The sequence below is a fragment of the Giraffa tippelskirchi genome, chromosome 1 (assembly GCF_054371585.1).
Source record: "Giraffa tippelskirchi isolate mGirTip1 chromosome 1, T2T-mGirTip1v1.2.pri, whole genome shotgun sequence".
In the NCBI taxonomy this organism is placed as follows: Eukaryota; Metazoa; Chordata; class Mammalia; order Artiodactyla; family Giraffidae; genus Giraffa; species Giraffa tippelskirchi.
Window position 1 is genome coordinate 30,768,213 of NC_137275.1, and position 26,413 is coordinate 30,794,625.

General features: G+C 36.3%; 1 protein-coding gene across 5 annotated transcripts; it reads left to right on the top strand.

Moving 5' to 3' along the window:
- On the top strand, nt 1-19,894 carry LOC145510123 (UDP-glucuronosyltransferase 2B4-like). 5 transcript variants are annotated; one of them, XM_081500796.1, is made up of 7 exons: nt 4-311; nt 663-721; nt 1,578-1,726; nt 8,478-8,609; nt 12,705-12,792; nt 13,869-14,088; nt 19,615-19,894. In XM_081500796.1, the coding sequence occupies exons 1-7, from the start codon at nt 4-6 to the stop codon at nt 19,892-19,894; spliced, it is 1,236 nt and encodes a 411-aa protein (XP_081356922.1). The 5 variants fall into 5 exon arrangements, with proteins under 5 accessions (XP_081357023.1, XP_081356922.1, XP_081356689.1 ...); XM_081500563.1 differs by having other exon boundaries at nt 4-721; XM_081500711.1 differs by lacking the exon at nt 663-721 and having other exon boundaries at nt 4-469.
- Nucleotides 19,895-26,413: the final 6,519 nt, after the last annotated feature.

Genomic DNA, 26,413 nt, shown 5'->3' on the forward strand with positions numbered 1-26,413 from the left:
AAGATGTATATGAAATGGCTCTCACTTCTGCTGCTGCTACAACTGACTTGCTACTTTAGCTCTGGAAGTTCTGGAAAGGTGCTGGTGTGGCCAGTGGAATATAGTCATTGGATGAATATGAAGACAATTCTGGATGAACTTGTCACGAGGGGTCATGAGGTGACTGTTTTGACATCTTCAGCTACCATTTTCATTGATCCCAAAAAAACATCTTCTATCAAATTGGAGACTTTCCCTGTACCTTTAATTAAAGAAAATGAGAATTTTGTCAACCTTTTTGTTGAGAAATGGATGCGTGCAGTGAGAGATTCCTTCTGGAACCATCTTTCAACAGTGAAAAGTTTATCTTGGGAATATTCTGATATTTTAATGATTGTCTGTAAAGAAGTTGTTTCAAATAAGAAACTTATGACAAAACTGCATGAAGAAAGGTTTGATGTCATTCTTGCAGATGCTATTGGACCCTGTGGTGAGCTGCTGGCTGAGATCCTTAAAATACCATTCATGTACAGTCTCTACTCCTCACCTGGATCTTCAGTTGAAAAGAAGAGTGGAAGGCTTCCATTCCCACCATCCTATGTACCTGTTATGTTTTCGGAATTAAGTGATCACATGACATTCATGGAGAGGGTCAAAAATATGATATATGTACTCTATTTTGACTTCTGGTTCCAGGCATACAATGAGAAGAAGTGGAATCAGTTTTACAGTGAAGTACTAGGTAAGTCATGTGTTTAGTTGGCAGGATTAAGTCTTATCTTTATAGAGCCTTGGAAAGTGAGTTCATATAAATATAAATTCACAGAAATTTGTCTCAAATAAGTGAAACATTCATATAAAAATGTAAAATACCCATCAATGTTATAAATATCATGAAATGAAAACACTTAAATTATAGGGTGAGGTACAACCTTGTAGCCCTTTACTAGTACTGGATACCAGGAAGTCATATACCACAATTTGAAGCATGTAGGTAGGACTTTTGCAAGTGACTATCAATTTACAAAACTTCTTTTTTTAACTTAAAAATTTAAGTCACTGAAAATCTCATAAAATGTCTTGGTAAATGAAGACACGTACACTGAGAATTAAACATATATTTGTAGCTCAAGTACCTAGGTAGCATTTAGAAATTGTTTCTACTTGTGTAGCTCAGTTTCCAAATAGTGTTATGTTATTTCATATCATCCTATCTAATGTTGTATATTTGTCAAAGAACAGTTACATTGAAACATATTTGGTCACATCATCCCAAGGTCCTTTATAAAACTTACCTAATGTATATACATGGGCTTCCCTGGTAGCTCAGATGGTAAAGAATCCACCTGCAATGCGGGAGACCTGGGTTCCATCCCTGAGTTTGGAAAGATCCCCTGAAGGAGGGCATGGCAACCCACTCTAGTATTCTTGCCTGGAGAATCCCCATGGACGGAGGAGCCTGGAGGGCTGCAGTCCATGTGGTCTCAAAGAGTCAGACACGACTGAGTGACTAAGCGTAATATATATATACACACACGTCAGTATTCTCATTTGATTCAACATTTGTTGTTGTCTTTTGCTTTTTATTTCACTTTCAGGAAGGCCCACTACATTAGTTGAGACAATGGGGAAAGCTGAAATGTGGCTCATTCGAAACTATTGGGATTTTTCATTTCCTCGCCCACGGCTACCAAATTTTGAATTTGTTGGAGGCCTCCACTGCAAACCTGCCAAATCCTTGCCTAAGGTCACCTACTCTTCTTTGTCATTCTTTGTTAACTTTGTGTTTTCAATAGGAATCATTCTGCATTCTTTATTTAGAATGTTTGATTGCAATGAGTCAGATGTGGGAAGCTGGATACAGTGAACTTCCAGTTAGAAATTGATATATTTCTATGTCAACACAAGTATCTGAAATTTATTAACATCACAGAATAAAGAGAATATGCTAGACACTTTGAGAATGCATTAAATTCCGACATCACTATCCAACACATACTGAAGTATCAGACATTTATAGTTATATTATTATATAAAAATATAGTAAATATATAATGCATATTTTAATATTAACATAATATTAGTTACAATATAGTAGCATAATTATCCTGTTAAAGGATAATTATATATATAACTTATTTGGGGAGTGCTAATATAGAGAAATGGTATAGACAGTTTCTGCCACCTGACACTCCACCTAGAAAGACAGAATACAAGGAAGTCATAAAAAGTGTGTAAAAGTATTATAATAAGAAAAGACCACTGTGCTAAAGAAACATCCAGCATGAATCATAAGAAGATCTGAAAGATGTTCATGAATAAACAGAAGGGATAGGGCAGGGATAGAAGAAGATAGAAAAGAAAAGCAGGTAGAGTCATAATGACAGTTCCCAAGAAGTCCAAGTTCAGTCTAAACAAGAAGAGGCTAAGTAAAGAGGCTGATAATGCTGGTGAGGTGAATTGGAAACAGATAATTATTAACATTAGAAACATCTAGTAGGAGCACTGGCAAGAACATTAAAAGGGTAAGAAAGAGATATGGTCACATATCCTTAAAAAAAAACCAAAAAACAGGATGTGGTCATTGGGTTGGATTGTAAAGGGTAGAGAATGGGAAAGAAGAATATTCAGCAGGTTGTTCAAGATACAGGCAACATAGTCATAGAGATAGGACAACACTAAATCTTATGAAGTAGCAACCTCATATTGGCGTTGAGGGAAAAATTGTAAGTACATGTCAAACATCCAAAATGTCAGTAGCATCTAATGAGCCAGAAGAAATATTAACTATCTTCATTATTCTTATTTTGTTACGATAACATACTATCACTAACCCAATATGTGACAAGAATCTTACTGAAATTGAGATGATTTCCCTAATCAAGATTATATTATTCAGAAAGCTGCTAAAGTAGATACCGCATTGTTGCTGTCTAGTCGCTAAGTTGTGTCCGACTCTTTTGTGATCCCATGGACTGTAGCCCACCAGGCTCCTCTGTCCATGGGATTTCCCAAGCAAGAATACTGGAGTGGGTTGGCATTTCCTTCTCCAGGGGACCTTCCAGACCCAGGGATCAAACTTGCATCTCCTGCATTGCAGGCAAATTCTTCTAACACTGAGCCACCAGGGAAGTCCCACGCAGTTTTAAAAAAATAAATTTTAAAAGTTTACTAAATTAAAAAATTAAGTTAATGCAAATAATTTAATAAATTTAATAAAGTTTACTAAAGTAAATTTAATTGAATTGAATATTTAAGGTTTGGCAATCAGGTGAGCAAGATGACTAAAATATTTTTGCAAGTTTTAAGGCTCTAGCTAAAATGAACAACCTTCTTCAACAATATAAATGAATGTATATATAAATCTATATTTTCATAAAAATGCTTAATTACACTAAATCAGCTATAATGCAATATTCAGATGTAAAATAAGAAATATTAAAAGGTCACAATTTTCCTGAAGGTTAAAAAAAGAATGTAAGCTAGAATTACAATTTTCATGATATATGTCATAATTCATATTTCATTATGCTGCTGCTGCTAAGTCACTTCAGTCGTGTCCGACTCTGTGCGACCCCATAGACGGCAGCCCACCAGGCTCTGCCGTCCCTGGGATTCTCTAGGCAAGAACACTGGAGTGGGTTGCCATTTCCTTCTCCAGTGCATGAAAGGGAAAAGTGAAAGTGAAGCCGCTCAGTCGTGTCCGACTCTTAGCGACCCCACAGACTACAGCCTACCAGGCTCCTCCGTCCATGGGATTTTCCAGGCAAGAGTACTGGAGTGGGGTGCCATTGCCTTCTCCGCATATTTCATTAAAGCGGTAGATAAGGATTAGAATTAAAACACAAATTTAACATCATGTCTTCAAGGTCCATCTATGTTATCGAAATTGGCAGGATTTCCTTCTTTCTTGCGGGTGAATAACATTCCATTCTGAGTGTGTGTGTGTGAAACCTCTTTCTTAAGATTTACCCATTGATGGGCACATAAGTTGTTTCTTGACTATTGTGAATAATGCTACAATAAACATGGGAGCACATGTATCTCTTTGCTATCCTCCTTTTATTTTTATTTTTTGCCTGCATACCCGGAAATGGGATAGCTGGTTCATACAGAAGATCTACTTTTAATTATTTTAGGAACCTTCATTTTGTGTTCTCTAAGAGCTGAACAGTTTACATTCCCACTGACAGTGGGACACTTTTCTCTACCTTCTCACAACACGTCTCTTCTTAGTTGCAGACTTTCTAACACGTGTGAGGTAATATCTCATTGTGGTTTTGAAATACATTTCCCTGATGATTAGTGTTATTGAACATCTTTTCATATACCCGGTGGCCATTTGGACATTTTCTTTGGAAAATGTGAGTTTGTTATTCTACCCACTATTTAATTGAATTTTATTGTGAGTTTGTTATTCTGCCCACTATTTAATTGAGTTTTATTGTATGAGTTCTAGATATATTATGGATATTACTCTCCTCACTCAATATATGGTTACAAAATCATTTTTGTTCCATTCTTCAGGTTGCATTTTCTCTTATTGCTTGTTTCTTTTATTATGAAGAAATTTTAAGTTTGATATAGTCCAATTTGTTGATTTTCTTTTCTCTTACTGTGGTTGTGATATCATATCAAAAATCACTTTCAAAATCAAATGCAGGCAGTTTCATCCCTATGTTTTCTTGTAGGTAGGGGTGTCATAGTATCTGGTTTTATGTTTAAATCTTTGAGTTATTAGTCCTTATTAGTTATAAAATTTTCTTATTAATTAGTTATTATTAAAATTTGAGTTATTTTTGTGAGTGGTGTAAGATAAGGGCCTCATTTCATTTTTTTGCTTATGTTTATTCAGTTTTCTCAAAAAATAAAGAAGTGACTATTATTTATCCATTGGTTATTCTTGTTTCCCTTGTTGAATATTGGCTGACTATATTCTCAGGGTTTTGATTCTGAATCTTGTATGCTGTTCCATTGGTCAATGTGTCTATTTTTTGCCAGTACAATATGGTTTGAAATATTGCAGCTTTGTAATATAATTTAAAATTGGGAGGTGCCTTTGAAATTGCTGTTGGCCCTGGGTAGTGTGAACATTTTAACAATACTGATTCTTCTGATCCATGAATACAGAACAACTCTCTCTTTATCTGCATTTTCTTGTATTTCTAAAACAAATGCTTGTAGTTATAACTGCACAGATTTTTCACATCATTGGTTAAATTTATTCCTAGTTATTTTCTTATTTTGATGCTGTTGTGACTGGGATAGCTTTTTTCAGAACTTACACAGTATGTAAAAACAGAACTAATTTCTGTATGTTGATATTATCAACATATAACCTTAATTCAGTTTTACTGAATTTATTAATTAATTCAGGTTTTTGGTTGAATCTGTGAGATTTTTTGCACAAAAAAATGTCTTCTGCAAAAAAATGAAAATTTTATTTCTTCCTTTCTATTTAGGATGCCTTTCATTTTGTTGTCTTGCCTAATTGCTCTAGCTAGGACTTCTATGTTGAATCAGTATGACATTTGGCATCCTTGTCTTGTTCCTGATCTTTGAGAAAAAGCTTTCAAACTTTCACTGTTGAGTATAATGTTAGGTCTGGGTTTGTCATACATCTCTTTTATTACATTGTAACTCTTTTATTACATTTTTACAATGTAACTTTATTACATTGAGTTATGTTCTTTCTATTCCCTATGTTGAGGATTTTTATCATAAAAAAATGTTGTATCTTGTCAAATGTTTTTTGTACATCTATTGAGATAATAAAGTTATTTTATATTTCATTCTGTTCATGCTGCTGCTGCTAAGTCGCTTCAGTCGTGTCCAACTCTGTGCGACCCTATAGATGGCAGCCCACCAGGCTCCCCTGTCCCTGGGCTTCTCCAGCCAAGAATACTGGAGTGGGTTGCCATTTCCTTCTCCAGTGCATGAAAGGGAAAGGTGAAAGTGAAGTTGCTCAGTCATGTCCGACTCTTAGCAACCCCATGGACTATAGCCTACCAGGCTCCTCTGTCCATGGGATTTTCCAGGCAAGAGTACTGGAGTGGGGTGCCTTTGCCTTCTCCGTCTATTCATGTAATGTATCACAATTATTATTTGGATACACTGAAGCATCCTTGCATGTTAGGGATAATTCTCACTTGGTCTTGCTATATAATTCTTTTAATGTGTTCTTGAATTTAATTGCTGATACTTTGTTGATAATTTTTGCATTTATACTATAGTCTGGACATTGGCCTATAGTTTTTATTTTTGTACTGTTCTTATCTATTTGGTATAAGCATAATGCTGGCCTTGTAAGATGAGTTTGGAAGTGCTCCCATCCTCTTTTTTAATTTTTAATATTTTCTGAAGAACTGGATTAATTATCCTATACCATTTTATAGAATTTCTCAGTGAAGTCATCTGGTCCTGGGGTTTTATGTGTTGGTTAGTAGTTAGTTAATTCACTCAGTCATGTCTGACTCTTTTCGACCCCATGAACTGCAGTACCCCAGGCTTCCTTGTCCATCACCAGCTCCTGGAGCTTGCTCAGACTCATGTCCATTGAGTCAGTGATGCCATCCAACCATCTTACATGTTTGTAGGTTTTTGATTACTGATTTGACTTCTTTACTCATTATGACTATTCAGATTTTCTATTTCTTCCTTAGTTCTGGTAGACTGTGTTTTTAAAAAATTATCCATTCTTCTTGGGTATATAATTTGTTATCATTTAATTATTCATAGTAGTCTCTTTGGATCCTATATATTTTTGCAATATCAATTTTAATGTATCCTCTTTCATTTATAATTGTATTTATTTGAGTCTTCTTTTTCTTTGTAAGTCTAGCTAAAGGTTTCTAATTTTGTTTACTTCTTTGAAGAGACAGAGAAAGACAAATATTGTGTGATATCACTTACATGTGGAATCCAAAAATGCTGACTCATAATAATAGAGAGTAAAAGAGTGGTTTCCAGGGGCTGGTAGGTGGGAAATAGGAGAGATGTTGTTTAAGGATACAAACTTATAAATTTTCTTAGTAAATAAGCCCTAGAGATATAAGGTATGAAATGGTGAATATAGACAACAATATTTTATTATAATCATTATACTTGCTAAGAGGCCAAATACTAATTCATCCAGCCACAAAAAAAAAAAGAAAGAAATCATAATGTCTCTGATTAGAAATTTAGATAAAGAGTTTGGGAAATTATGACAAAGTTGAAAGTAAGGGATAAGGATTACAGAGCTGAGTGAATGATAAACATAAAGTGATTCACATAATAAATTTTTCATGTACTAATATAGAAAAATGAAGTACTAATGACTAACCTACAATAATTCTCAAAAAATCTGCCTGGAATAAATAAATGGTTTAGTAGACCTATAAAAATAAGGAATTACTGGTGAATTAAATCCTGCAGTGTAGCTTCTAAAAAGCTATGTTAGTAATTAAGAACATAACTGATGCAGAGTCTGAGTATAATACTGTTTAACAGTGCCTCCTTGTCACTACTGTGTACTGGCTCTATCTCATTTCCTGCTAATATACAAACACCTTTGCACAATTATACATAATAAAAGAAATGGCCTCATATGACCCATTTCCCTCCAAGTACCTCCAAGGGATGAAGTCTGTTTAAAAAACAAACAAACAAAAAAAAAACAGTCATTACTGAAAATAATATAGAGTTTACTCAAAATATTTAAAAATATTTTTAGTGTTAAATATTATATTTATTAGCACATGTGACCGAAGTCCAAGATGTGAAGTTTACATGTTCAAGAACATAGTGGGGTGCAGGGAAAGGGAATCAGTCTATAAACTAGCTATATAGCATGAGGTAAGAATAATGTACACTTTCTAGTATAAAACTTGTCTATCTATACAGCTCAGCAATTCCTCTGGGTGAGATATTTGTACAACATGTAAGTAAAAGCTGTATTCACAGGACCCAAGAAGTTGGGCAACCCAAGGGTCCATCAAGAGACAAAACAATAAACAAAATGTCATATGCACAATGATGAAATATTGCTTATCTTTAAAAGGAAATTCTGACACATCACAACATAAATGAACCTTACGCTGAGTGAAATAAACCAATCAGGAAAAGACAAATACTGTAGGATTTAACATATAAGAAGTATCCAGACTAGTTACATTTGTAGAAACACAGGGTAGTATGAAACTTGCCAGAGGCTAGAGAAAGAGGAAACAGAGTTTTTTAATGAGCATAGACTTCCAGTTTTGGCAGATGAAAAAGTTCTGGAGATTGGTTGCACGGTGTGAATATACTTTACACTACTATACTATATATTTAGGAACAATTAAGAAAGTAAATTTTATGTTATGTGTATCCTTCCATAATATTTTTTTAAGAAGCCACTACTCTAATATCTTCAGACTATATCTTATTTTCTCTCTTTAGTTGCTTGCATCAATCCCTTCAATAATGTCTGCTATGCTGCTGCTCTTTTGTGATGGAACAAATTCTTTTTTTCACAGGAAATGGAAGAGTTTGTGCAGAGCTCTGGAGAAAATGGTATTGTGGTGTTTTCATTGGGGTCAATGGTCAGTAACATCTCAGAAGAAAGAGCCAATGTGATTGCATCAGCTCTTGCCCAGATTCCACAAAAGGTACACACAGTAACTTAATAGTGGATAACTATTTAATGAGTCTGTTAAACTTTATAAAAGGTCTGATTTTTCTGCCAGAAAGGTAACTAATATGATAGCTGATAGCTCCAATTTACCATATATATATGTATAAACCAAAATATACATGGCAGGTGCTATAGCCATGCAGGGACTGTCTTTGATAGATAATAATTTTAGATTGATATTATAATCAAAACAATGATATTTAGAGATGCAGTTTGGAGAAGGAAATGGCAACCCACTCCAGTGTTCTTGCCTGGAGAATCTCAGGGACGGCAGAGCCTGGTGGGCTGCCATCTATGGGGTTGCACAGAGTCGGACACGACTGAAGCGACTTATCAGCAGCAGTGTGAATTTGGATATTATAATGATATTGTAGGTAGGAAAAGAAACCAGCAAATTCTGCCTTGACACTTGTTCCTTTTCCTTAAAGGACTCCTCAGGATATGATACACATACAGATGTTCTCAGAAGTTAAAATGTAACAGTAAGCATAGTAGAACAATCATGTTAAGTAATAGTGATAAAAGCCTGAAAAGTTCCAGGCAATTTGTACTCCCCAGGTAGTTCTGGTCCCTTTTATCTCCCCTAAATTTCAAAACAGCCCTATTCATTATATTTTTCAGGAAACTATTCAGAGAAAAGATGGCTAGGACTCCCCAAGCTTCCTTTAGATCCCACCCAGTCACAGTGACTTAGAGAAAGAGGAACATCAGCCTCCCTGGCTAACTGTGAACTTCCAAAGTCTGAGGCAGGAAGATCAAAAGAAAGTGTGAAGACAGGGTCCTGCCCTTAATGTGAATCCTATGCATTGTGAAGTCTGGCCCTTACTGAACTCTGCTTCTAAACTATCACATTACTCCTTCTGATTGAGGAGGGAGAAGGGACTATAAGAAGCAGTCAAGCATAAGGAAGACTGGCATGGAGAAGTTCAGCAGCCTCCTTCTCCATAATATATAGCAGCAATTTATATTCTAATGTATAAGATATCCCTTGATTCTTTGTATAATTGTGAACTGTTTTATGTTTGTTATCTGATAGACTTCAACTAATAGCCTATGGTCAATTTTGCTGAAAAATTAAAGACTTACTTTACATTCATTCATGGAGCAAGCAGAAGTTAAACACTAGTAAATTATAATCCAGTTTATGAGAATTGCTTGGAACTCCAAAATTGTTCTTTATTTTGGCACTGGATCTGGTGGTGTTTTAGTCGCTAAGTTGTGTCCAACTCTTGGGACCCCATGGACAGAGGAGCCTAGCAGGATTCTCCAGGCAAGAATACTAGAGTGGGTTTCCATTTCCTTCTCCAGGGGATCTTCCCAACCCAGGAATCAAACCTGGGTCTCCTGCATTGTAGGCAGATTCTTTACCAACAAAGCTACAAGGAAAGCACAAGAGACCTAGAGACCACCTAGAGACTGAACCTAGAGACCACATTAATCAATGAGATCAATGTTTTGTGCTTCAATGTTGAAGCATTCAGAATCAGTTGAATAAGCTTTAGTGTCACAGTTTTAGAAATTTTTCAACAGTCTATTATTACAAATTACCAAATGGCTCTTCTTTTCCAAAGGTAAAACATTCTAAATATAGTAATAGTGATAATAGCTTGGATTCATGTCAAAAAATTACAGTTGTTATTGTTTTTGGAAGAAATGCTCAAAAAATTGCGATCAGTGCAAAGAAATAGAGGAAAACAACAGATTGGGAAAGACTAGAGATCTCTTCAAGAAAACTAGAGATACCAAGGGAACATTTCATGGAAAGATAGGCTTGATAAAGGACAGAAATGGTATGGACCTAATAGAAGCAGAAGATATTAAGAAGAGGTGGCAAGAATACACAGAAGAACTGTACAAAAAAGATCTTCATGACCCAGATAATCACGATGGTGTGATCACTCACCTAGAGCCAGACATCCTGGAATGTGAAGTCAAGTGGGCCTTAGAAAGCATCACTACGAACAAAGCTAAGGGAGGTGATGGAATTCCAGTTGAGCTATTTCAAATCCTCAAAGGTGATCCTGTGAAAGTGCTGCACTCGATATGCCAGCAAATCTGGAAAACTCAGCAGTGGCCACAGGACTGGAAAAGGTCAGGTTTTCTTCCAATCCCAAAGAAAGGCAATGCCAAAGAATGCTCAAACTACTGCACAATTGCACTCATCTCACATGCTAGTAAAGTAATGCTCAAAATTCTCCAAGCCAGGCTTCAGCAATACGTGAACCGTGAACTTCCAGATGTTCAAGTTGGTTTTAGAAAAGGCAGAGGAACCAGAGATCAAATTGCCAACATCCGCTGGGTCATCGAAAAAGCAAGGGAGTTCCAGAAAAACATCTATTTCTGCTTTATTGACTATGCCAAAGCCTTTGACTGTGTGGATCACAATAAACTGTGGAAAATTCTGAAAGAGATGGGAATACCAGACCATCTGACCTGTCTCTTGAGAAACCTGTATGCAGGTCAGCAAGCAAAAGTTAGAACTGGACATGGAACAACAGACTGTTTCCAAATAGGAAAAGGAGTACATCAAGGCTGTATATTGTCACCCTGCTTATTTAACTTATATGCAGAGTACATCACGAGAAACGCTGGGCTGGAAGAAACACAAACTGGAATCAAGATTGCCGGGAGAAATATCAATAACCTCAGATATGCAGATGACACCACCCTTATGGCAGAAAGTGAAGAAGAACTAAAGAGCCTCTTGATGAAAGTGAAAGAGGAGAGTGAAAAAGTTGGCTTAAAGCTCAACATTCAGAAAACTAAGATCATAGCAACTGATCCCATCACTTCATGGGAAATAGGTGGGGAAACAGTGGAAACAGTGTCAGACTTTATTTTGGGGGCTCCAAAATCACTGCAAATGGTGACTGCAGCCATGAAATTAAAAGACGCTTACTCCTTGGAAGGAAGGTTATGGCCAACCTAGATAGCATATTTAAAAGCAGAGACATTACTTTGCCAACAAAAGTCCGTCTAGTCAAGGCTATGGTTTTTCCAGTGGTCATGTATGGATGTGAGAGTTGGATGGTGAAGAAAGCTGAGCGCCGAAGAATTGATGCTTTTGAACTATGGTGTTGGAGAAGACTCTTGAAAGTCCCTTGGACTGCAAGGAGATCCAATCAATCCATCCTAAAAGAGATCAATCCTGGGTGTTCATTGGAAGGACTAATGTTGAAGCTGAAACTCTGATACTTTGGCCACCTCATGTGAAGTGTTGACTCATTGGAAAAGACCCTAATGCTGGGTAGGATTGGGGGCAGGAGGAGAAGGGGACGACAGGGGATGAGATGGTTGAATGGCATCACCGACTCGATGGACATGGGTTTGGGTAGACTCCGGGAGTTGGTGATGGACAGAGAGGCCTGGCGTGCTGCAATTCATGGGGTTGCAAACATTTGTACACGACTGAGCGGCTGAACTGAACTGAAATGAAGTACACTTTCTAGGCAACAGTAATTAACTTATTATTAATTTATAAATAAGCAAAAATATTTATTTCTCTTAAGTGGCTGATGCATGCATTTTCCTCTTTGTAATCAAAATATGTGAAATTCTAATAAAATAACTTGTTATATATAAAGTTGATATAAATAAAGTCTCTTCCATAACAGTCGAAAAGAAATAAATGAGTGAATATTTGAAAAGAGAGCTAGTATATAAAGAAGGCAAATAAGTGTGTAGATTATTTGTAATCGGCCACTATCTACCCCATGGACAGAGGAGCCTGGCAGGCTACAGTCCATGGGGTCACAAAGAGCCAGACATGTCTTAGTGACTGAAACAAACAACTATCTTTTTATACTAAAAACTAGACCATCTAGTAATTTTTTAAGTATCTGAATTGATCATTGAACATCTCATTTGTCTTTGCCATCATGTGTATATCAAATGTACGTATTCCTATTTATGTTAGTGTATTAATAGTTATCATTACTTAATATGTCCTCATTTCCTTACTTGTCATATGGAAGATATGTAATTAGATGTGGTCTGATTGCCTTAGAATTCTAATGGTGTAACTTTGAAATTCAACTCATAGAATAAGGTATTACCTTTACTTTAACAGGTTCTATGGAGATATGATGGCAAGAAACCAGACACCCTAGGGCCCAATACTCAACTGTATAAGTGGATCCCCCAAAACGACCTTCTTGGTAAGACTTGGCAGAAAAAAAATATTGAAAACATTAATAACAGCTGAGCAGAGTGATAGTACTCAGATGGGAAACAAATATATAGAGAATTATTGAAACACTCAAAAAAAAACTTTACTGCTTTATTTCTATCTACTATGCTAGGGGAAAATGGGGACAGTTGGTAGGGCTTCCCAATCTGCTCAGTGGGAAAGAATCTGCCTGCCAGTGCAAGAGATGCAGGAGAAGTTGGTTCTATCCATGGGTCCTCAAGATCCTCTGGAGAAGGAAATGGCCACCCACTTCCATATTTTTGTCTGAAAAATCCCATGAACAGAGGAGCCTGGAGAGCTTCTGCTCATGGGGTCACAAAGAGTTGGACAAGACTGAAAGAGAGCACACGCACCCATAACAATTGGCATTTTACTATACACAGTCATATCCCTTATGACCAAAATCTTTATTTTAGCTGTAATTATTTCTCACCATGAACTTTTCAATAACTTCTTGGACTGTTGTTCTGTCTCTGAATTCTTTCATTATGTCTGTCTTTTCCCCTCTGTAAGGGTATGCTAAATGCTACTGAAAATAAGAACTCTCCTTTTATTACTAGTGACTCTTCGCTTCTGTAAGAAAAAAATTCATAATCATTTTTATGAAGCAATAAAAGGTTACTTTTCCTTCCTCTGGTTCCAGTTCCTCTACCATTACCCTTCTCTTCCCCTGACACCATTCCTAATCAGACTAAATAACTCCACTGTATATTTAAGAGAATAATTTCTGACATGCCATCCTCTTTTTTTGCACATATGGTTTCTTCTACCCAGAATGCTCTTTCAAGTTGTTCACCTGCCAATCCTGGATTCATTTGTAAAGTCCAAGTGATTCAGCACTTCTTTCATGAAGTCTTCATTTACCCCTTCAGCAGATGCAGCAGTTACTTCTCTGAGTTATGAAAGTAATTTAAAATGACTTTCATATGTGTAATAACCTGTTATTGAAGACACTGTTTCCTTAAGTTACCTTATAATGCACTTTTCTCAATTTATTTCTAAGACTTAAAATTAATAATTTTATTGAAATTCACTCAATCCTAGGTCATCCAAAAACCAAAGCCTTTGTAACTCATGGTGGAAGCAACGGCATTTATGAGGCCATCTACCATGGGATCCCTATGGTGGGCCTTCCTTTGTTTGCTGATCAACCTCATAACATTGTTCACATGAAGGCCAAGGGAGCTGCTGTCAGATTGGACTTGGAAACAATGTCAACAGAAGATTTGCTCAATGCATTGAAGGAAGTCATTAATAATCCTTCGTGAGTATATTTTTTCACTAGATACTCTTTCTGGAGAAGTTCTCATATGAAAACTCATTAGTCTTTACATAAGCACAATGAGGAGTAAGATTCGCTCAATTAAGTCATCAATAACCTATTGTGAGTGTCACATTAATATTTTTTTCATGATTTTACGGGAAAGGTTTGTCAGTGGTTTAAAGACAGTGGAGAAATTTTGAAAGATCTAATCATTAGGATGAGAAGAATCATTGAAATAGTAATAGAAGAATTAAGAAACATTGAGAATGAAGTTAAAGTAGGGCAATACAGATGTCCACTTTACTTTCTTTCAGCAAGTGAATTCTAAAAATGTTTTAATCTCTTCTAACAATTTATTTTCAGTAAACAACCTTGATATAATCAATCTGAAATTCCCATTACATTCACTATTTTCCAAGTTTTCTATCTAATATTTAGACCCAATCACTGATAAATGGTAAACAGCTAGAACTTTCCAATTAGCCAGTTTCAACTATGAAGATATTATTTATAAATGTAGGTGTATTCTTAGGCTTTCTGATTGTTACCATTTTTGTCTTGTTTGGAAGAATTATAGAATTTAAACATAATTGACTTGGAAGTGATATGTTGGCATGCTGCTGCTGCTGCTAAGTCACTTCAGTCGTGTCCGACTCTGTGCGACCCCATAGACAGCATAGTTCTCTTTTAAAAATTTACACAATTTTTAAATATTATTCTCCATTTAAAACTAGTAGAAAATATTGGTTCTATTTCGAGTGTTGTACAATGCATCCTTGAGCTTATATACTTCTCAGTAGTTTTTGCCTCTTACTCCCCCACCCATATATTTCTACTCCCCAAAATATGATAACCAATGAATTGTTCTCTATGTCTGCAAGTCTGTAATAATATCTTGATTCCATCACTGATAAATGGTAAACAACTAGAACATTCTAATTTATTCAATTACAGCTATGTAGATACTATTTACAAAGGTAGATATATTCTGAGTTCCTTTCATTGTCCTTGTTTTTGTCTTACTTGAAGAGGTATTTTGAGATATTACTAGTTAAAGGCCAAATTTATGAAACCACAAATATTTGATTTACAAATCACTTCAGAATATACATGAATTTCAGTAACACAATTAAATTAATATCACAAATATGATGTGTATGCTTCCCCTTTTTTCATAAGTCTTTATAAAGAAAACATTTTGAGAATTTGTCAGTAATAGTAGCACAGTGTATATCTATGTTTTATAAGCAGTGTTTTGTAAACTTAATCTTAGCACAGCTATTGTCCTAAATGAAAGCAAAAATATTACATTCATTTCAGTTCAGTTCAGTTCAGTCGCTCAGTCGTGTCCGACTCTTTGCGACCCCATGAACTGCAGCACTCCAGGCCTCCCTGTCCATCACCAACTTCCAGAGCCTACCCAAACTCATGTCCATTGAGTTGGTGATGCCATCCAACCATCTCATCCTCTATCATCCCCTTCTCCTCCTGGAAAGTATCAGGGTCTTTTCAAATGAGTCAGATCTTCGCATCAGGTGGCCAAAGTACTGGAGTTTCAGCTTCAACATCAGTCCTTCCAATGAACACTCAGGACTGATCTCCTTTAGGATGGACTGGTTGGATCTCTTTGCAGTCCAAGGGACTCTCAAGAGTCTTCTCCAACACCATAGTTCAAAAGTATCAATTCTTTGGCACTCAGCCTCTTTGTAGTCCAGTTCTCTTATCCATACGTGACTACTGGGAAAACTGTAGCCTCAACTAGACAGACTTTTGTTGACTAAGTAATGTCTCTACTTTTCAATATGCTGTCTAGGTTGGTCATAACTTTTCTTCCAAGAGTTAGTGTCTTTAATTTCATGGCTGCAGTCACCATCTGCAGTGATTTTATAGCCCCCCCCCCAAAAAAATCAGCCACTGTTTCCACTGTTTAAATGAACAGCAAAAATATTACATTATTTTTCTCTTTTTTTAAAGAAATAGACCTTTTATTTGCTGGTTTTGTATAAATGCACATCTCTCTAGTATCTTTATTGATTTTTACCTAATAATGTAAAATTGGTGTCAAAAAATGAAGATGATTTATTACCTGCTATTCATGATCTGCTACATATTGTGTTTAGTAACATACTGTTGTTACCATTATTATGGTAGTTGTTCAGTCACTAAGTTGTAGCCAACTCTTTGTGACCCAATGGACTGCAGCATGCCAGGGTTCCCTGTCCTTCACTATCTCCTGGAGTTTGGTCAAACTCATGTCCATTGAGTTGGTGATACTATCTAACCATCTCATCCTCTGCTGTCCACTCCTCCTTTTGCCCTCAATCTTTCCCAGCATCAAGGTCTTTTCCAGAGTTGGCTCTTTGCATCATGTGGCCAAAGTATCAGAGCTTCAGCATCAGTCCTTCCAATGAATATTCAGGGTTGATTTCCTATAGGATTGACTGGTTTGATCTCCTTGCAAATTTGGTCTCCTCAAGTGAGTCTCCTCACTTGAGTCTCCTCAAGTGACTCACAAGAGTCTTCTCCAGCACCACAATTCTAAAGTATCAATTTTACAGTGCGCTGCCTTCTTCATGGTCCAACTCTCACATCTGTACATGACTACTGGAAAAACCATACTTTGGTTATATGGGCCTTTGTCAGCAATGTGATATCTCTGCTTTTTAATACGCTTTTGCTATAGCTTTCCTTCTAAGGAGCAAGCATCTTTTAATTTCATGACTACAGTCACCATCCTCAGTGATTTTGGAGCCTAAGAAAGCAAAATCTGTTTCTGTTTCAACTTTTTCCCCTTCTATTTGCCATGAAGTGGTGGGACAGGATGCCACGATCTTAGTTTTTTGAACGTTGATTTTTAAGCTCTAGGTAAGTCACTACACCATTGTGATTATCCAGGTCAGTAGCACCTTTTTTGAAAAGTTCTTCTGTGTTTTCTTGCTACCTCTTCTTAATCTCTTCCGCTTCCATTAGGTCCTTACCATTTCTATCCTTTATTGTGTCCATCCTTGCATGAAATGTTCTCTTGATAGCTCCAATTTTCTTAGAGATTTCTAGTCTTTCCCATTCTATTGTTTTCCTCTAATTGTTTGCTTTGTTCACTTAAATGGCCTGGAACTTTGCATTCTCTGGAATTCTGCATTCATCTGGGTATATCTTTCCCTTTCTTCCTTGCCTTTTGCTTCTCTTCTTTTCTCAGCTATTTATAAAGACTTCTCAGACAACCACATTGTTTTCTTGCATTTCTTCTCTCTCATTTTACTTTTTTTTTGCTGAGCATATATATAGAGCTTCTCCATTTTGGGTGCAAAGAATATAATCAGTCTGATTTTGATTCTGATCATTTGGTGATTTCCATATGTACAGTTGTCCCTTGTGTTGTTGAATGACCGTTTTTGCTATGACCAGTGTGTTCTCTTGACAAAACTCTGTTAGCCTTTGCCCTGCTTCATTTTGCACTCCAAGACCAAATTTGCCAAATACTCCAGGTATCTCTCGACTTCCTACTTTGCATTCCAATTCCCTATGATGAAAAGGACATCTACAATCCCACAGCTTCCAGAAACAAAACCACAATCACAGAAAGCTAACAAAAATGATCACATTCTGTTGTGGTGAAGGAGCTAGTGAACTCAATGAAGCTATGAGTCATGCTGTGTAAGGCCACCCAAAACAGGCAAGTCATGGTGGAGAGTTATGACAAAAAGTGGTCCACTGAAGAAGAGAATGGCAAACCACTCCAGTATTCTTGCCTCGAGAACTCCATGAACAGTATGAAAAGTCAAACATACTGTTACTTAACACATATTAAGTAACTTCTTCATTGCAGCCTATTCATATTATATTACAAAACTGTTTCCAAATTACTGCAGTCCTCTCAAAAACACAGTGCTCCTCCTGTGTTTTAACAGAAAAGGGAGAGAAGCTGCCTCCATTGTTATTGCTTACAGTGTCATCTTGTAACACTTTGTGATTTAGAGTTCTTGAGCTATATCTCTTTCAGTTCAGTTCAGTTCAGTTGCTCAATCGTGTCCGACTCTTTGCAACCCCATGAATTGCAGCACGCCAGGCCTCTCTGTCCATCACCAACTCCCGGAGTCTACCCAAACCCATGTCCATCGAGTTGGTGATGCCATCCAACCATCTCATCCCCTGTCGTCCCCTTCTCCTCCCGCCCCCAATCCTACCCAGCATTAGGATCTTTTCCAATGAGTCAACCCTTCGCATGAGGTGGCCAAAGTATTGGAGTTTCAGCTTCAACATCAGACCTTCCAATGAACACCCAGGATTGATCTCTTTTAGGATGGACTGATTGGATCTCCTTGCAGTCCAAGGGACTCTCAAGAGTCTTCTCCAACACCACACTTCAAAAGCATCAATTCTTCGGTGCTCAGCTTTCTTCACCGTCCAACTCTCACATCCATACATGACCACTGGAAAAACCATAGCCTTGACTAGATGGACTTTTGTTGGCAAAGTAATGTCTCTGCTTTTAAATATGCTATCTAGGTTGGCCATAACCTTCCTTCCAAGGAGTAAGCGTCTTTTAATTTCATGGCTGCAGTCACCATCAGCAGTGATTCTGGAGCCCAAAAAAATAAAGTCTGACACTGTTTCCACTGTATATCTCTTTATTCTCTCTTATTTCTTGTTTATTAGTCTATTATCGTTTCAACAGTAGAAATAAATGTAATTGCAATGACTGGAAGTAAAATGTTGAGCTTTCTCCAGAGTCTTTTAGAACAAGAACCACAGCAATGCTAGCAAATATTTACTGCAAGTATACTACATGCTGGGAATGCCTCTAAGAATCAATACAATATTCTCAAAACACTTCAAAAAAATTATCTCAAAACAATCAGATAAGGTAATATTCCTATCTATTCCATAGAAAAACAAAAAACTGAGGAATAGATTATATTATGAATGGCCCCTCCAATATAAAAATAAAAGTTTTAAAAATAAAAAGGTTTTTTAAAATTTAATAAACTTAGAGCAAACAAAACTGTGGGACAAAAAGAATAAAAAAAGCAGCCAACAAGATAAATATCAGAATCAGGAATCAAGCACAGACAATCCACTTCAACACTTTGGAACACTACTTCACTAAAGTAAGATCAGCCCTGCCTGGACATGTCTTGGAACCTCATCATAGACTTTCCTGCTATCTCTGGATTATGACAGCATTTTAACACATGTCTATCAGGTCTTTACTAGATAATTCAAACTTTGAACAACAAATTATGATTTTTTGTTGTTGTTGTTTTCTTTCTTTTTGAGTCTTAATTCATTCCATTCTTTAGACTACACAAACCCCTCCCATTTTCTTTCTTTCCTTTGTAGCTTGAAATTCTATACATTTAAGAAGTCCTAGCTCTTAAGCTAAGATCTCAAGAATCACCTCACAGGAAAATTATCTATTTTTCTTGAAGTCTGTGATGCATTGTTTGTTTCCATCGGCAAGAAAATTTCACAAATTTTCAATTATAGTTCATTCTATATATCGATGTCTGTTTGATTTTCCTTCAGCTACAAAGAGAATGTGATGAGGTTATCAGCCATTCAGCATGATCAGCCTGTAAAGCCCTTAGACCGAGCAGTCTTCTGGATTGAGTTCGTCATGCGCCACAAAGGAGCCAAGCACCTGCGACCAGCTATCCACAACCTCACCTGGTTCCAGTACCACTCTCTGGACGTGATTGGGTTCCTGCTAGCCTGTGTGGCAACTGCTGCATTTGTCATCGCAAAGTGTTGCCTGTTTTGTTACTGGAAGTTTGCTGGCAAAGGAAAGAAGGGGAAAAGAGACTAGCTGTTTCTGAGACCTCAAGCAGGTTTCCCCATAGATAGCACTCCTCCAGTCTATTCTAGTAGGATAAATTACGATAAGTTTCCCATCCTCTTGTGACAAAATACAAACTTCACTTTCAAGGGATTTTCTATCTGAGTTAGAAATATGGCTTGCCAAGGAAAAACAGTGGCAAAAAATTAAATGAAAATAAAACTATAAGCTTGTATATTGAAATTTATTGCTTTAATTCTAAAGTTATATTAAAAAGAAATTAACAAATGTAATTATGTTTAACATACCGAGAGTAAAAACAAGGACAATAGCAAGTCTACTCATAGCATCCACATTATTTTGTAGATGTTCAGAATTTTTAACTTCGTTTTGATGTAGAATTTTTAGTTTCTCCTTGCTATAGAAATTGCTCAATAATTGGAATTCTGTAAAAAAGATATATCTTTTAATTTTATTTGAGAGGCCATTAACAGTTCTTCATTTTTACTGTGCATCCAGCCTCACCGTCACTTCTTAAAGTTGTGGCAAGACATTTGACTTCATCCAGTTTAACTCATTTCCCAGAAGAGTGTTTTTGGAATTAGAAATACAGCAACTACTACCTACTTCCTATCATAAAACTGAGATATTTGCAAAAATCTTTAATTTCATGACCTAATTCCCTTTTCTCATTCACTTGCAGTATTTCACTGTGATTTTGAAATACACTTTCTTCATGATTACTGATGTTGAGCATCTTTTCATATACCTGGTAGTCATTTGGAAGTCTTCTTTGGAAAAATGTCAATTTTGTTTATCTCCCCATTCCTTAATTGAATTTTGTTGTATAAAGTCTATATCTATTCTGGATATTAACCCCTCATTCAATATGTGGTTACAAAACTTTTTTTTCCCATTCTTTAGACTACATTTTCATCTCGTTACTTGCACCTTTTTCTGTGAGAATCTTTTAGTTTGGTGTAGCCCATTTGTGGATTTTTTCTTTTATTGTGGTTTTGATGTCATATCAAAAAAAATTATTTTCAAGACTTGTTACAAGGACTTTCATCCTTATATTTTCTTTCAGGAATATTATGGTATCTGGCCTTGTGTTTAAGACTGATTTTTTTAGTTATTTTTGTGAGTGATGTGAGATAAGGGCCTTTTTTCTTTCTTTTTTTTTTTTTTTGGTATATGTTTATCCAGTTTTCTCAGAAAAGAAAGAAGTGACTATTTTTTCCCCAGTGGGTGTTCTAGTCTCCCTTGTTGAATATTGGTTGACTGTATATGAACGGTTTTAATTCTAAATCCTGTATACTGTCCCATTGGTCTATGTGTCTATTTAGGGGCCAGAACACTATGGTTTGAAATACTACAGCTTTGTGGCATAATTTAAAATTGGGAGGTAAATGCTTTTGGCTTTTGGTACTGTGAACATTTTAACAATATTAATTCTTCTGATTCATGCACACGGGTGACTTTCCATTTATTTGCGTTTTCTTCTATTTTGTAAAAAATTCTAGCTATAACTGTACAGATCTCTCACTCCACTGGGTAAATTTATTTTTAATTATTTTCTTGTTTTTGATACTAATGTGGATGGGATAGTTTTTTTCAGATGTCTCATTTTTAATACATTGAAATGGAACTAATTTCTGTATGTTGATTTTATATCCTGCAACTTTACTGAATTAGTTGATTAGTTCACGTTTTTGGTTGAATCTGTGAGATTTTCTGTATAAAAAAAAATCTTGTCTTCTGCATAAAAAAGTGAAAATTTTATTTCCTCCTTTTTATTTAGGATGGCTTTTTTTTTTTTTTGTCTTGCCTAATTGCTCAAGCTAGAACTTCTAGTACTATGTTGAATCAATGTGAAAGTATGCACCCTTGTTTTGTTCCTGATCTTAGAGAAAAGGTTTTCAAATTTTCACGATTAAGTATAATGTTAGCTTTGAGTTTGTCATTGTATGTGTGCTTAGTTACTCAGTTGTGTCTAACTCTTTGCAACCCTATAGACTGCAGCTTGCCAGACTCCTCTATTCAAGGGATTTTCCTGGCAAGAATTCTGAAGTGGATAGCCATTTCCACTTCTAGGGAATATTTCTGACCCAGGGATCGAAATTGCATCTCCCACGTCTCCTGCATTGCAAGCAGATTCCATACTGTCGAGCCACCCCTTCTATATCCAATGTGTTGAAGGTTTTTATCATGAAAATATGTTATATCTTGTCAAACATTTTGTGTACATCTATTGAGATAATCAAGTTATTTTATATTTTGTTCTATTAATGCAGTATATTACAATTATTAATTTGTGTACACTGAACCATCCTTGCATGCCAAGGGTAAATCAGACTTGCTCATGTGAATAATCCTTTTAATGTGTTCTTGAATTTGGCTTGTTGATATTTTGTTGAAAATTTGTGCATCTATACTCAATATGGATATTGGCCTATAGTTTTCTTTTCTAGTAATATCTGTATCTATTTGGTATGAGGGTAATGCTAACCTTGTAGAATGAATTTGGAAATGTTTCCACTCTCCTTTTTAATTTTTAAAGATTTTTTTTTAAGAACTGGAATTAATTATCCTATACTGTTTAATAGAATACATCAGTGAAACCACCAGGTCCTGGGGTTTTATGTGTTGGTAGTTTTTTGATTACTGATTCAAACTCGTTACTCATTATGAACTACTCAAATCTTCTACTTCTTCCTGATTCAGTCTTGGTTCAGTTCAATTCAGTCACTGAATCTTGTCTGACTCTTTGCAACCCCATGGACTTCAGCATGCCAGCCTCCTGTCCATCACCAACCCCTGATGTTTACTCAAACTTACACCCATTGAATCGGTGATGCCATCCAGCCATCTCATCCTCTGTCATCCCCTTCTCCTCCTGCCTTCAATCTTTCCCAAATCAGGATCTTTTCCAATGAATCAGTTCTTTGCATCAGGTAGCCAAAGTATTGGAGTTTCAGCTTCAGCATCAGTCCTTCCAAAGAATATTCAGGACTGATTTCCTTTAGGATGGACTGTTTTGATCTCCTTGCAGTCCAAGGGACTCTCAAGAGTCTTCTCCATCACCACAGTTCAAAAACTTCAATTCCTCAGTGCTCAGCTTTCTTTATAATGCAACTCTCACATTCATATATGACTCATGGAAAAACCATAGTTTTGACTAGATGGACCTTTGTTGGCAAAATAATGTCTCTTTTTTTTTCAATACCCTATCTAGGTTGGTCATAACTTTCCTTCCAAGGAGCAAGCATCTTTTAATCATGGCTGCAGTCACCATCTGCAGTGATTTTGGAGCCCAAGAAAATAAAGTCTGTCATTGTTTCCATTGTTTCCCCATCTATTTGCCATCAAGTGATGGGACCCAATGCCGTGATCTTAGTTTTTTGAATGTTGAGTTTTAAGCCAACTTTTTTTACTCTCCTCTTTCAATTTCATCAAGAAGCTCTTTAGTTCTTCTTCACTTTCTGCCATAAGGGTGGTATCATTTATGTATCTGAGGTTATTGATATTTCTCCCGGCAATCTTGATTCCAGCTTGTGCTTCTCCAGCACAGCATTTCTCATAATGTACTCTGCATATTAATTAAATAAGCAGGGTGATAATATACAGCCTTGATGTACTTCTTTCCCAATTTGGAACCAGTCTATTGTTCCATGTCCATTTCTAAGTGTTGCTTCTTTACCTGCATACAGATTTCTCAAGAGGCCAGTCAGGTGGTCTGGTATTCCCATCTCTTGAAGAATATTCCACAGTTTGTTGTGATCTACACAGTCAAAGGCTTTGGCGTAATCAATAAAGCAGAAGTAGATGTTTTTCTGAAATTCTCTTTGCTTTTTCTTTTATTCAGTGGACGTTGGCAACTTGATCCCTGGTTCCTCTGCCTTTTCTAAATCCAGCTTGAACATCCCGAAGTTTACACTCACATACTTGTTAACTTATCTGGCCACAAAAATAGAAATTATAATTATATGACATGATAGAGGTTTGAACCATCATTAAAATTGCAATCATATTATAATATATACGTGTATCAGTCATCATGTTATATATCTTAACTTAATGTAATATGTTAAATATATTTTCCCGTTTCTAAAAGTATATAAATTTGAAACTAATACTATCCCTGTATGGAGAGCGTTAATAATTCTTATTTCCCTTTATATAAATTTTCATACCTTTTCATGTTTTCTTCCTATGAGCTTATATTATTTTCATAAATATATCAGAGGATGAAATGAATCAGTCCAAATCAGTAATTAATTTGTGTAGACAGTATGTACTATAATAATCCCAAATGGATGCATTTTTCACAGCATAGATGAAGCAGCATTGGATAGCAAGGCAATATGACAAAGCATTGAAGACAAATAATTTTAAATTCTACTACAGGTCACTAGAAATAGAATATTACCTGGATATACCATGTGAGCATTAAGAAAGTTCAGTGACATTAATATTAAAACTGATATCACCAGATGAAATTATGCTTTTGAAGAACACTCATCAAAAACAGCCTTTAAGGTTAAAGTTTGAAAAAGTGCTTTATTTTCTTTTCCTTGTTAGAATATATTTTTGCAAAGAAGCTTTACACAATAATTAAAATAAAAAAGTGTACATTTTATGATATGCAATTTGGGTCATTATTTTCCAGAGGTAAAACAGAAGAAAATATTTTTTAAAAGATGAGTACATGGTTTTAATCAGATATCCAGGAAAATTTTGCTCCTCTAAATCTTAAATAGAAAACTTTGAGGAATGTGGAATTATTCTAGTATAGAAAATAACATATTTTTAAACTAGAAAGGATCAAGGACCACAAGACAAAATAATTCAAAAACAATTGCAGGAAAATATGGATTCACCAGGAGCTTTATTTAGTTAGAAGTGAACTACTCAAAAGGTGACCAGATCTCTGCTGCAGAAAGCTCTGGATTATCTCTCCCACTGTGGGTCAGGTGCTCCCTGGGGTCTCAGGTGATGATGATGGCCCCTCATGGCAGTTACACATAGCACATCCTACTGTGACATCAATTATAGGATTTCAGGACAAAGGGTGCTATATGTAAACAAACCGAGCAATGCCATGTGCTGAGTCGTTCAGTTGTGTCTAGACTGTTTGCTACCCCAAGGACTCTAGCCCACCAGGCTCCTCTGTCCATGGGAATTCTTCAGGCAAGAATACTGGAGTGGGTTACCTTGCCCTCCTCCAGGGGATCTTCCCAACCCATGGATCGACCCAGGCCTCCTACATTGTAGGTGGATTCTTTACCATCTGAGCCACCAGGGAAACCCAAACCCAGCAATATAGTCACTCAAATAAGTAACTACACAAGTGTACCTCTGGGATACAAACGCAAGTCATAGGACTGTTTCATAGAACTTCTAAACAATAAAACCAGACTCCTCAATATCAATGACTAGTAATATAGACAGAGAGTTTTGGAAATTATTAAAAAATTTAAGGTAAAGAATAAGGAATAAGAATGGTAGACATAAACTGATTAAAATCATAATTTTTTCATAGTGCTAATAGGGAAATGAAATATTAATGATTTATCTAAAATAATTCTCAAAAGAAGGTCTCAAATAAATAATTTAGTAGAACAATAATAAAAAAGAATTAAAGGTGAGTTGAATCCTACATTGTACCTTCCTTCCAAGAATCTATATTATTAACAAACAACATGATTGATGAAGAATCTGAATATAATATTATTTAACAGTATATCCTTGTCAGCACTGTGTACTGGCTTTATTTCATTTCCTGCTTATACACAAACACATTTGCACAAATATACATAATAGAAGAAATTGACCTCATATCACCTATTTCCTTCCCAAGGAACTCAAGGATGATTTATGTTAAAAACAACCATTATGGATTATAATATGGAGTTTCCTCAATAAATTTTTACTTCTTTAGTGTTAAATATTTATTAGCACAGCTGACCAGTGTCCATAGTGTGAAGGCAGCATGTTCAAGAGACATGGCTTTGTAGTGTTGGGAGGGGGAGTGGGGGACTTGAGGGGGTTAGGAAGGGAAATCACTCTATAAACTAGCTATATAGTACATTGTAGGAGTAATGCACATTTTTTAATGTAACACTTGTCTACATATGTAGCTCAGCAATTCCTCTTCTAGGTATGTATCCAAAAGAATTGAAATTAGGATCCCCATGAGATATTTGCACAGTTCAGTTCAGTCCAGTCACTCAGTCGTGTCCGACTCTTTGCAACCCCGTGAACCTCAGCACGCCAGGCCTCCCTGTCCATCACCAACTCCTGGAGTCCACCCAAACCCATGTCCATCGAGTTGGTGATGCCATCCAACCATCTCATCCTCTGTCGTCCCCTTCTCCTCCTGCCCCCAATCCTTCTCAGCATTAGGGTCTTTTCCAGTGAGTCAACTCTTCGCATCAGGTGGCCAAAGTATTGGAGTTTCAGCTTCAACATCAGTCCTTCCAATGAACACCCAGGACTGATCTCTTTTAGGATGGACTGGTTGGATCTCCTTGCAGTCCAAGGCACTCT

What these genes read in the sequence shown, in the direction of transcription:
- LOC145510123 (XM_081500563.1), top strand. Translation starts at nt 4, where the DNA reads ATGTATATGAAATGGCTCTCACTTCTGCTGCTGCTACAACTGACTTGC. An exon ending in GTTTTACAGTGAAGTACTAG is followed by an intron (nt 722 to 1,577) that starts GTAAGTCATGTG and finishes TTTCACTTTCAG; the next exon opens with GAAGGCCCACTACATTAGTT. An exon ending in CCCCCAAAACGACCTTCTTG is followed by an intron (nt 12,793 to 13,868) that starts GTAAGACTTGGC and finishes ACTCAATCCTAG; the next exon opens with GTCATCCAAAAACCAAAGCC.